Here is a 13,538-nt window from a genome sequence, read left to right as displayed (position 1 = left end):
ACCACCGGTAACGTTAACATGGTGGAAATCTCCGATATAGCCTAGTGCCCATCTAGTGACTGATTCCTTGTTTTGAACATGTGCTTTGTGATGGATTATATCTTGTAATCAGGTTGGTTTGTTAATACCAGTTACTGCACCTAGAGCCGCGTCCTAGACGAATGAGCATATGGCATCTTCGGCCGTGTATCGTATGGGATGTGGTGTTTCTGCTAAACCTCAAACACTGTATAGTTTGTTCACTCGGCAAGTTTGTTTTTTCCGGCCTCCGAGTTATATACAAAGCAATTTTTGAGCTTATATTAATATACTGTTCAAGTTATTTTTAAAAAACTTTGTTATTAAAAATATTTATTGGGCTCGATTGTATCATATTATAATTTAACACATAATTAAATATATGTATATATAAATAGAGATTTGACATAATAATGTTAGATAATTCAATAATTGTAAAAATTCTCTTTCGTAGCGCTATTCGTTTTTCAGTAAGAAGGATATTGTTGATTACCTGCGAGACAGGCTTTGCCTAGTGCTGGAATCATATGCAATTAATTATCTGTACGTGATATACGACATGTTGCAATAGAGTTGTGGTGGACTTGCTGGTTCTTGTCACAATTTAAAATGTAATGAACCTACGGACCTCCACAATGTCATTGTGAAATAAATGATTTTGTAATTTTTTTTGTATTTATTTTCATATTCGCACTACGGAAACAATGGAATTAATAATAACAATAAAGACATTTATTTATTTACCGTAGAGTAACAGTTGAGCTATTATTTTTGATTAAATCATGTAAATAAAAGCCGCAACCATTAGTGCTACACCATATTATAGAAACATATTAGTACGTAACACGTAACGAAATATTAACAAATGGTTACCTAAATAATGTTCGTATTCGAAACTTTTACAACAAAATAGTGTACCTGTACGTGTCTTACGAACCACTATGACTTGCAAATGTGTTCTCGGCCATTACAACTTCTTGTTTGCAACTGCATAATGCATGTAGACCGTACAAACCAAACAGACTAACTTTCGTATGGTCCGAACCCAATCAATAGCTGCATTACATATTGTGTATGAAAACTTCTTTATTAAGTCTTAAAAGTTTGTGAAACGTTGTTGTCAGCGTATTGATATTTTTTAAGGGACTCGAATTTCATAAAAGCTTTGATGACCATAACGTGCCTATACACACAGACTTGAATCTCATTAGGGTGAATGAACGTGATAACAAACAATTTACAGCACACAAATAATTGTCTATTCGTGAATAAATAAATTTCGCACACCATACAAATGTTCAACTGACTGCGGATATTCTGTGTGGGGGAATATCTTTTCCCCGCATTTCAAATATTTTATTTTACTAAAGCTTAGATTGGAAACAAGTCCGCGACGGTTCACCTTAGCGCGCTTTTAAATTAGACTCTTATAGATGCGCTGCAGCCGCGTCACTACTAATTTTCATCAAGTATCTGTCAAGCGTAGTCGCAGCGCCACGGTTGTGACCATGTTGTGACGCGCGCGTCAGTAACAATTAGTGAAGTAACGCTCGGCTGTAGTGCACAGTTGCGCCACTGCAGTGATTCTATAAGCATCCAAATCTGTCGCCTTTAGTTGAAAAGGTGCTTGCGACAAAAACTCACAACCCAAAAAATTATATTTAAAAAATCTACTTTTCTCTTGCGGTAACTTCATACCTTATCCACACAGGAAAAAATCGACTCATCCGTAGAACAATGATGTGATTATTAGCAAAAAGAGTAAAAGTACGTTTCGACAATAATTTCGTTATTCGAACTTAAGACCTAAGATATTTTGAGAATTTATGCATCTTATTTCGTTTCGGAAATATAAAATCGAACAATGGTCGATCTGACATCCACAGCGAAGAACGAACGAAATGTAGTATGTCCTGAAAACAAGTACTCTTGCACATAGATCTTTGTTCTACGGACGAGTCGAAATAAAAATAGTGACAGATCGGTCTTTTTTTATTGATCACGGTAGCATAAAATAACATTTTTTTTAAATGTCACGTGCGCCTTTTCAACTAATGGCGGCAGAATTTGAAGGCGTTAGGCGAGTAACACACAGCACCGCGCCCCGTGACTATGCGCGGGATGCGGAATCACGCGTGCGGTGGCGGACACGCAGTTCTGCGTCAACGCCCGGTATAATCTTCGCGGGGGTAGCGGTCTAGCGGCCCCGCGACACTTAAAGTACTCGCTTCGTAGTTGATCGCTGTAGTGATTGTACATGTATCTGAGATCCTTCTTTGTCAAGAATGTTTAATAATACAGAACTCATTCTGGACGTTGCAGTTATACTGTCCATTTGGTTTTTGTTTATTCAAATAAAAAAACACCGCAGATAACATTCAACTTCATTACAAAGATTTATGAAAATATGAAGGTTAATTTTTCAATTACACACGTATGTCAACTGAATCCTTTGATTACTTGTGGGACAATCCCAACGACAGTTACTGGAATAGACACAAATTGATTAAAAATTTGCGCGATAGTGCGAAAGCGCAGTGTGCCGTACCCTGCTGTTCGTCGTGCACCTCGGCACGGGAGCGCGGTGAAACCGAGTGCGCCGCGCTCCCGCGGGGGAAGCGTTGTCAGTGTGTTTGACGGCGCGTGTTTTCCACACAAACTGAGGTACTTCAGTACAACGTTAAAAACACAGCTCTGCGCTCCCTCGCGGGACGCGGTGCACTAACACTCAAATTATGAACATAAGGAATTCCAAATTTTTACTTAGCCGGGGAAGTTTCATGTATGTCCATTGCAGTTGCAGTACCACTCAAGGCTTTAAATCATAAAGAACTGAGAGGCGCACCTCTGCGCCCGCCCGTCACTTTAGGACATAAGTTGACAAGTCCCATGTGCCTGTAATTTCACAAGTAACCTTACCCTTCAAAACCGGAAGGCAGTGAAGCTCATATAACTGCTTGGCGACAGAAATAGGTACTGCCCTGGACAAACTCTTTCACACTGAGCTCTACTAATAATAATCTGCGCATAACATGGTATTACCATCCCTAATTACTTAAAGGGTAGTATTTAATTGCTCACCAAAGAAGCAAGTTTTTTCACATCCAAATATGCCACTTCCCCAACAAAAGTACTGATTGCACATCAAAATATGTACACCAAAAGAAAATTAATTTAGCATTATGTGCTAAAATTAATGCATAACATTTTATCGCAATATCTATAATCTAAATATTGGGGTTAAAGTATGAAATTGCCGTTTTATTGCAATAGGTTCTTTGAATTTTCATAGAATCTTCATGGTTTGAGGTTTTCGAATGAAACTTTTTTCAAATGGTTTCTGTGATTTTTTTTTTTAAATTTGAAACATTTGAATATCGACTTTCAATTGTTTTTGTTATTCAATTTAGACAAGAAAGATGGATACTGCGAAAATTCGAGTGATTTTTGAATACGAGTTCCGACGCGGAACTAACGCGGCGGAAACAGCCCGCAATATCAATGCTGCGTTTGGAGAGGGGTCTACTAATGAACGCACCGTGCGATTTTGGTTTAAACGCTTTCGTGATGGAAATTTCGACTTAAAGAACGAGCCACGAGGAAGACCGCCCACACAGGTGAATAACGATGAATTAAGAGAGATAGTGGAAGCCTATCCTAGTCAAACTACCCAGGAATTAGCGGCATGGTTTAACGTTACCTTACCCACAATATTGACTCACTTGCGTCAAATCAATAAAATAAAAAAATACGAAAAATGGGTGCCTCATGATTTGACTGATCTGCAGAAAGAAACGCGTGTTGAAACTTGTGTTGCCTTGTTGAACCGGTACAGAAATGAAGGAATATTGGATCGAATTGTAACATGTGATGAAAAGTGGATTCTTTATGATAACCGGAAAAGAAAAATGCAATGGCTGACCCCAGGTCAAATGCCACAACAGTGTCCTAAAGCAAAACTTACCAATAAAAAGGTAATGGTAACTGTTTGGTGGTCTCAGCATGGTGTTATTCACTATAGTTTTCTCCGATCTGGTCAAGCAATAACGGCAGATGTCTATTGTGCCGAACTCCGAACCATGTTGACAAAACTAGCAGTAAAACAGCCCCGACTCATGAATCGATCTTCACCATTATTGCTCCACGACAACGCGAGACCTCACACAGCACGAGAAACCATTTTGACCCTTCAGGAACTGCAGTTAGAAACCATTCGTCATCCTCCGTATTCACCAGACCTTGCTCCAACGGACTACCATTTTTTTCGTGATTTGGACAATTATCTACGTGACAAGAAGTTTTCTTCCCAGGAGGCAGTACAAAATGCTTTCACACAGTTTGTGCAGTCTAGATCGTCGGAGTTCTATCGCAAAGGCATTAATAACCTTCCCATTAGATGGCAGCAATGTATAGATAATAATGGCAACTATTTTGATTAAATAAATTTGTTAAAAATTTAAAAAATAAACAATTTAGATTTTCAGTACAAATCGGCAATTTCATACTTTAACCCCTATTACATATCTAATATTTCTGGCACACAACAAACGTATGACCACAAATTTATGAGAAAAAACCACTGACCACATAATTCTTCCGTGGAAAAAACATACCTATTTCACTAAAAGGTACATCAACCAGTCTATCGGAATAAAACACCATTTTATTTGACAAAATGGTCTAATTGTACAATTTGTCCAAAACAATAAGATCAATAAAAAAATGCACACAAACATTGCAAAAAAGTATTAGACTTTGTTGCAATGTTTGTGTGCATTGTTTGTGTGCTTGAACATCGTAATATTATTTTTTGTATTTGCAAGTAAAGGATTCGAAAGGATCAATTTTGTTTCAATATTATGAATTGCTTACAAGGAAATTTGCTCCAAACCTTAAAATAAAAAAAGCAGAAAATTAAAAAAAAATTCAAAACTTTTATTGAATTATTAATGCGAGTCTTGCTTTCGCAGGACGTCCACGCTTCCCTTTATCTTTGTCTGCATTTATAGTTTTTGGAAAAAATGATGGCAGTTTCATTTGCACAGCGTTCTAGCTTGTCCTTTATTCGGGATTATTGTACCAGACTCAACGTTGTATGCGAAAGAGCTAAAAAGTCCCGATTATTTTCAGTAAATCAGATGACATTTTTGAAATAATGTTAGGCAATATGTGTTCGTTATATCATAAATATATTTGTTGTATGTGATTCATTGTATAAACGAAGATAATTTGTGGCGCCACTTTTGAGAAAAATTACGGTAATTTTCTTAAAATAATTGTTATTAATTGTTATTTAACTCTAAAAGTTCATTTACTTTGATGTGCAATCAGTATTTTTGTTATGTAAACCATATTTTTGTTCATAAATGAACACTTTCGTTGTAAACTGAGAAATTAGCAGAGGTCTAGTTTTGATACATCTTTTTCAATTATTTTTGATGCTAATTTTGTTAGACTGTTAAGAAGTTTTGACTGTTGAGAAGTTTTGTTTGAGTTGTTTTATTCGTAGTGAAATATTTTTTATATGTGAAAGTTATTTGAATAATGAACATAATTTTATATGTATTAACTTTTCTGATATGCACTTAAATATTTCCCTTACTTAAATGCCAGTAATAATATATGTATAGGATTGTCTTCGCATTAAAAGTATTTAACCCGTGGACAGTATCAGCGTTTACCGTGAAATTAAACATCAGAATATGATAGTATTGGGATCCCTGTTTCGCTATATGGAGCTCAAAAAACCAACAGTCGGTGCCATTGAATTTTGTAATAATGTAACGATCAGTACAGCGTACTAAAAAAAACAGACCTTAAAACTTCGTGAAAGTACATCTATTCGCCAAGTTTTATTGGAATCGGTTACCGGAGAGTGCGCGAAATCGGATTCATCCCCTAGTTTGCCACTCTTATAGGTGGAATATTTTCTTAAAATTTACCACGATCAATACCGAGGTGCCCTCTTTCCAACAAAAAAGAATCATCAAAATCGGTTCACAAATTAGTTATCGAGCAACATGTATATAAAAACAATACAGATGAATTGAGAACCTCCTCTTTTTTTAAGTCGGTTAAAAAGGAAATTTTAACCATTTTTTTTTTTATGAAACGCGTATTATTTTATTAATTCAATACACAGCGGCAATCATCCCAATATTGTCGATGTCGTACTTTATTTTATACAAGATCGTTGACGGGATCAACTGTCAGTGATAAAGCGTAATTATTGTTGAACCAATAAAAGCACTGCACAAAGAAAAGTAGTGACATTTTATGGACGATACTATTTAAGTACTGTCCTTGAACGGGTTATTTAACCCGTTAACTTAGAACAAAGGCAAATTTATAGTACGAGGAAAAATATTTTAAAATAGCGTCCCCCGTCTTTCTAAAATAAGCAGCGACCATGTTGTTTAATGGTAGTTTATTCTTAACCACAAAGGTGATCACCTTATTAATATCGCTACCGTATTACCTACGTTCCAGTATCTTGAATACCTGAAAATAGTATATAGTTATATACAATACATACTAGATAAGTATGACAGTTGGTTGATAATATCAAAACTTACCCCAATAACAAAGTCTTGTCTATCACAAGTATCCAGGTGCCTCCTGAATTCCACAGTGGTATGTGTGTCATTCTGATATCCAGAAACTAGCTCATAGTTTTGCACCTCGTCTGCCACCGCTCTGTCGTCGAACGCCAGTCCATGACAGTCCTGAAACAAAGCCTTATTAAAATTTCTGCTCCAGATGACAAAAAGTTAAAAACTTTATTAGACTAATTTAATTTGAATTTTTTTGTTACGACAGGTGGGTGAATTTTTGAAACAGACAAAAAGTAAGATAAAGTTTAAGTGCTTTGGCAACTCCAGCAATTTGAAATAAGCTGCTTTTTTATGTCTACAGCTTAACGTAAAGCGTATATCTTAAATCGTCTTTATATTTACGTAAGAAAGACATGTTTTAAGGATTGTAACGCATTTTAGGTAAACGTTGAAGGTAATATAGTAAATATCTAATACATTAATTGTAAAGGATAATAAAGCCAGTATTGAAACAAATTTCTTGTCATAAGGTTAGCGATCCGATGATAAAAACACAAAAATGTAGACCTTTTACACAATTGTATAGGTATTATAACTTACACAGTGTAAAGTGATCACTTTACCTCACAGTAAGCCTCGTAAATGCAATCGATAATGCAAACAAAATGATAGCTAGACGAAACCTTACAATCAACCTTTTCGATAAACCACAACAATAAAAGCTCCCAGCGATCAACTAGCAATATAGCAATAATATTCTTTTGTGTTTGCAATATCTTTGAATTTTTGTCTACAATTCATCGGCTAATCCAAAGAAGAGTGTTTCTTATGCTGAGTGCATTAGACTGTAAGTTGGAACAAAAGTAAAGGAAGTATTAATATCTTTGAAGGAAACGGCAGATGATGGGAATAGACTCCGACAGATGTCTTCACAAGAGGTATGCAATAAAGTTAAATATTTTTTTTTTAACAGCAGATGTAGTGAGCACGCGCTTCGTGGCTCAGCACCTGGCTTCAGCCATAATGTTAGGGTCGATAACAAATGTCATATGGACAAAAATTTTGTCTTTTGTCGATTTCTGTAATGGTATATATGCTACTGAATAAGACGAAATACGTCATGTTCCAAGAATTAAACTGCTGATACTACTAAAGCACAAAAAAGATCAAATGACTTTGAGTATATGGGTATATTCAGGATTGAAAGTGGAGCTTACACACGCATATGGTTTAAAATATGGTCACCTACAGATCTTCATATCAGCAAGTTTATGACAGAAATCTTTGACGATAAAAGCAATAGAACGCTCAATACTTTGTAGACGTCGTAAAGTCAATGAAGAAACAGCTATGTAGAAATAAATCAGTATTGCATAAAAATGGATCGAGGGCTATAAAACGTTCGCAGGAAATGGAGTACCTAACTTTTTAAACAGACTTCAGAATGTAGAACTTTAAATTTTTTTCTTTGATAGATTTTAGTTCGTTGGTGATTTTCAAGCGGAATAAGCAATAAATTCATTTAAATAGACCATAAATTAAATAATAGCGTCACCAAATTGCAAAAAAGCGTTTAAATTTGGTGTAACTACTCTGCGTGCAAATTAGATTTGTATGTTTTAGGTGAGTAGACATACAAGGTTTGCACAGGATGTTGTTAAGAATGCTACAATCTTTTTATAACACGATAGCAAAGAAAATTATGATCTTTAGTCTCAATAAAATGGGTAAGCATATGTTAGCTGTCTTTCCAATCATGAACCACCATGTTTTAAGATGCGGAAGCATAAAAAATCTACAGAGATGTCTTTAAAACAAGTTGCGGACATAAAATATCAACAAATTGAGGATATAACTCTTGGAAGAGGTATTTCATTGAGCGTGGGAACGTCAAATGCGGCGCGAATCTGTGTTTCAATACATGCAAAAGCATGTTTCACATTTTGTACTTCCAAGGCGTCACGTAGAACACATAACGCTGTTCTGGGATATAAGTGGTATGGTGTGGGTATCTATGTCATTTAATAAGGCATTGTATAATAATGGCTTCCACATCATAGTTCACGAGTCATACATACCTAGAGGCTAAGATATATTGCCCAACTATTAAAGAGTATTTCTGGCATAAAGCTCAGTGTAGGACACTCATGCCGTTATAGATTTGACTACTAGTACAATTAGTTTGATTATCAAGACGAGGATAGAACTGTCGGAACATTAGAATGAAACGGTTTAACAACACAACATTTACGGCTTTTGCAAATGGCGGGTTTTTTTTTTTTACAGATTGCCAGCTATTCTTCTATAGATAATACAATTCGAACAAAAACGTTACAAAAGGCACAGACGCATGCAGCCACAATGTATTAAATATAAAATAATTAATTTCCAAATTCCAAAAATATTGCAGTTTGAATTCTTTTTTTTAACGCACACACTCGTGACACACACAGAGGTAGACAACCACAAATTACACCCAAGCTCATGTGAGAAATAAATGTAGGCCATACAAATCTTTCACCCGACACAGGAATCGAACCCTCTACCTCTGCGTGGCAGTCAGGCATGACAACCGTTCGGCCACGGAGGAAGTTAAATATATTCACATTATATATTCACAAAATAAATTTAGTAAAATATAGTTAAATTGCAAATGTTTATTTTTTTTATACTCCAAATTTAAGCGAAATATTCAGATTTTCAGATTTTTGTAGAAAAGTTTGTTTAGAAAACTTTTTGCTTAATCTTGACAAAATAAAAATTCATAGGGTGACAATGTTAAAAGCCCGTAAGCATAATTTAAGACATTACGGTCGAACTTGCCTCCATGACATGCTGACATGACTTGCTCGTAAACAGTGTCATGACACTGAAGTGTGATGAAAAATTAAGTTACTATTATATTAAAATTTATTATATTAATGTAATAATTGTAGCAGTGGAGTAAGAGATGTTGTAAAGAATTTGACAATTGTACAACATTTAATTAATTAAATTTAATTAATTTAATTTAATTTAATTAATCCTAAAAAATGCATAAAAGTAATAAATCCCTTCTCAAAAACAAATTAAGCCAGGATTCTGAAACAGCTATATTGTTGATTTTATTCACTTACTTTCTAATTGTACCCCAAAAATGTTTGATCTAAATTGGTTCATCTCTTGAATGACTTTTTACTATCTTACTAATTGTACGTAATAAGTAATTACCCAAATTATTATTAATTACTCGCAAGAATATTTCATTATTAAGTGCGGCTTCTTTTTCACTTGCCCAAGTCAAGCCTTCAATTTTTTTGTCTCATTAGTATAATCTTCTTTACCTTTATTAGCACAATCATCCTTTAGGGACTCTGAACAAATCTGACGAAATTTGTTTTTATTCATTAGTAATTAATGTAATCCATTATATTAGCCGAGTTTCAATACCCCAAAGTGGATTACATTAAAGTTGTTTGTATTGATGTCTTATTTGGCTACGTAAATGAAGACAAATGATGATAAACAGTTTTGAGAAAGCATTTTATCCGCACTTGTTTGTGTAAGATAAATTTCCTATGAAAATAACAGATTACCTTTCATTTAATTACAATACTTTAACATAAGAGGTTTGTTACGAGTATATGTAATAAACATTATTCTACCAATGAAACAAATAAAAAATGTAAGTCAAAAACTTGTTTAATTGTTACGTGTGTGTAACGTAGAGTCCGCTGAACGTTTAACTGAATCTTGCAGCTAGACCTTCGGCAATTATTTTCAAGAACGACGACCTCAGTGGCCCAACGGTTTGCACCGTGGACTCTGGATGAGGTGGTCCCGGGTTCGATTCCCGGTGGGACCAATTTAGGAAATGAACTTTTTTAAATTGGTTCTAGTCTGGGTGTTCCGTTGCTCTGGTAGTCATAGTACAGGGAATTTCCTAGTTAGAAACCAGGCAATTGGTGTGGTTGCCTGGCACATTATTAAACAAAAACTAGTACAAATTACCTATCATCACAACTTGAAAATAAACTACAGGAGTGTGAGAACTAAATTGCCACTGAGGTTTTGTGCGCTATTTTATGTTGTCATCAAACCTACATGAATTTACACATAGTACTCTTTTGTGATTGTTACGTCGTAGACTATTGAGCTCGATTAACGAAAAACTCTAAGAGCAACTTATCAATCACCAGACATTGCGTAAGAAGTAATTCCATTCCATTGTGCAATTTTATATCAAGTTCAAGCGGAAGCATTAAAATTCTTTCTACGTTCACACAAAAGAATAAGTTTTAAGAATCAGCCTGATGGTTTGCGCATGAGAATCGAGACACAATAGCTGCTACGTTAAAATGTCGACGTCATTTCGCAAAAACCTTTCTTCTTCGTTGTAGATTCGCCTTTCGTACAATGAAATAGGTTTCTAAAGAAATCTACCTGAACAAGGAATGCGCTATAGCGCTTGATCGAATTGCTATGCATGAGTGATATCTTGTGATATCTGTGGTATTTTTGTATGGGAAGAATTTTTACGACATAGTCGTAGTCGTGTGACACGTATTTTGTGTATAAAATATTTAAACACACGCATATTCTATAGCAAAAGCAGTATATTCAATACATGTATATTTACAAAGGAGGTCGAAGTAGGATAGATAAGAAAAATAAAAAAGCTATAAATTCTGAGGCAGTTACAGGTAAATTACTTATAAGTACGATCTGCGATGAACTCAATGTAAGTAAATTAAATAGACAAAAGATAATGCCACTACAATTAAATCTCAAACCATTCAAATTATTGGGAATCAAACTATTGGGATTTTCGCGGTCACTTTGGAATCAAAACTTTTTTTTTTCGGATCTAAACCGCGTATTTTTGTTTTTTCTCTTTACAGGTCCCATGGTCACGGCTGAATGATCGATTTAGATCTGAAAACATCGTATCATTGCCAATAATTCAGCATATCAGAACAACAAAGTACGTAATTCATATCAGTCAATTAATGTTAATGTTACAATTCTTTTCATATCCTTCAATGGCATTTATTACATTATTATAGACATACGAACTTATACAGGTAGTTCTAAGAGCGGTTACACACGGCGGCGGTTGCATGGATGCAAACGCGCGACTACATCGATGCAGTAGCTTATGTTGAATCATTACAATCGCGTCTGCATCGCGATTGTATCGCTGCTGAAGTTGCGCGCGCGCGCGCGCGCGCTTGTAAAGGTAGACGATAGGCGACTACATCGCGACTGAATCGCTGCAAACACGCTGCTAAAAGTCGCCTTGTGTAACTGCTTTAAGATGGTCCTGTAAAGCAAATCTCGTAAGTAACGCATTTTAAGTAACGCATATTTTCTCTGAAATGGTTAAAGGCAATGAACAGAATCGAAAGTACAACACGTATGCAAATTTTATGAAACCAACGAATCAAAAACACAATAACACCCCAATCGTGACACGAAAAACATTACTACATTTAAACAAAAAGGACAAATGAGTCGCCGTTGGCTCAATAAATTCGAATGTCGATAGAAAGTCAATGAGCAACTCGTTACTGTAGCGCCAACAACCACTAAATGAGATCTGCTCGTAATTAGTGGCTAGCTCGTTCAGAATCTGTAAGCGTCAACTAAGCGAGGCTTGCGGACTTTCAAATTAATATGATAATGGTACAAAATAGTGCCTCAGCCAAACTAGAGTTGCGATAGACAAAGCTGGTAAAGTTACCTTAGAATTATTTACCCATAGTTTCCAGTTTTATTTATTTATATGGGATCTTAGAGAATTTGTTATTGAATGTTTAGCTTTCCATTCTAAACCACTCGTGTATAATATTAATAATTATATTTTGCTACAAATTGATAATGAGTAGCGCTTGTCATAGCATGGTGAAGTGCAGAGTTGAAAGTGAAAATTATCATTGATAATTTACCATGATAATAATCTTGATTAATATATATCTTGATATTTAGAAAATTAATTGGAGCAACTAAATGCTAGTAGCTAGCAATGTCCTGCCATGTCTTTGTCTTCAAGTGTAATAATGCTTACCTATGAAATAAAGATTATTTTGAATTTAAATTTGAATTTGAATTTGTAGCCGAGACATATCCTCGGGTGTTAAATGTCAATTTAAAAAAGAACCAAACCAAATCGTTTTCCCAAAGATTTTCTTCGTGTTTATTTACTTTTCTCACTGTTCGTCATTTTTAATCAAAAATTAAAGAGACAAAACTATAAATCAGCATGGATAATTATCGGAATATGTATCAGATAATTTATCATGGTAATTATCAAAGAAAATCTCTTATCTTGATAATTTTGAAGCCTAGTAAAAAGTGTTGTAGTCATAGTAAATTCGTTCTGATTACATTGCAACTTCAAAATAGGGTTAGATTGCAGTCAGAAATCCATTGTGTTGCATTGTAACAGCCGACTGTCTGTCGTGGTGACTGCCATGCCACTGCAAGCTCGTGTGACTACGCTGTAAATTACACACTATAAACATTAAGGTCCCTTTTACGGTATCGAACTAAATAATCAACTTAATTCTTACCACGAGTTCAAGTATTTAAACTGCAGGTGTCACCCGTATGCAGCTTGCCACATGAATTACGCAACACCTTGTTTTGAATGCTATATATGTACTTTATTTAAAAGGTAGATTGACCTCGTGGGTTTCTTTGTCTAGAAAAATGCGGTTAGAAGACCATTCATAATATATTACTTTTTTATTCTCTAATAGTACTGGGTGTACAAAATATTTTTGTTCCTTTTATTATATTTTCTATGTATGTCCCGTTCCGGTTCTTTTCCGTCTATAGTTAGGGTATGGCTTTTAATTGTCATTTTCAAAGCAGACTAGTGCTGTAATTATTTCATATACTTTTTTTTATGATACTAAGTGACGGGACGTCAGGCCTGTCCTTAGCAGTTGCAGTGCCACTCAGAGCTTTAAATCGCAAAGATCT

The 13,538-nt window shown here is 35.1% G+C and overlaps 1 protein-coding gene across 1 annotated transcript in view; it reads right to left on the bottom strand.

Annotated features, from left to right (window-relative positions):
• The window catches only part of LOC113231233 (MOXD1 homolog 1-like), a 58,633-nt gene that overhangs the window by 16,010 nt on the left and 29,085 nt on the right, over positions 1-13,538 (bottom strand). The window contains exon 3 of the mRNA XM_026465458.1: positions 6,594-6,743. Within this exon, the coding sequence (XP_026321243.1) occupies positions 6,594-6,743 (150 nt within the window). The remainder of the gene's footprint in view (positions 1-6,593; positions 6,744-13,538) is intronic.

This window comes from Hyposmocoma kahamanoa, unplaced genomic scaffold (assembly GCF_003589595.1).
Source record: "Hyposmocoma kahamanoa isolate Upper Pololo Valley unplaced genomic scaffold, ASM358959v1 65, whole genome shotgun sequence".
Classification (NCBI taxonomy): Eukaryota; Metazoa; Arthropoda; class Insecta; order Lepidoptera; family Cosmopterigidae; genus Hyposmocoma; species Hyposmocoma kahamanoa.
Note: the sequence above shows the minus strand (reverse complement) of the source record. Positions and strands in the feature narration are given on the sequence as shown.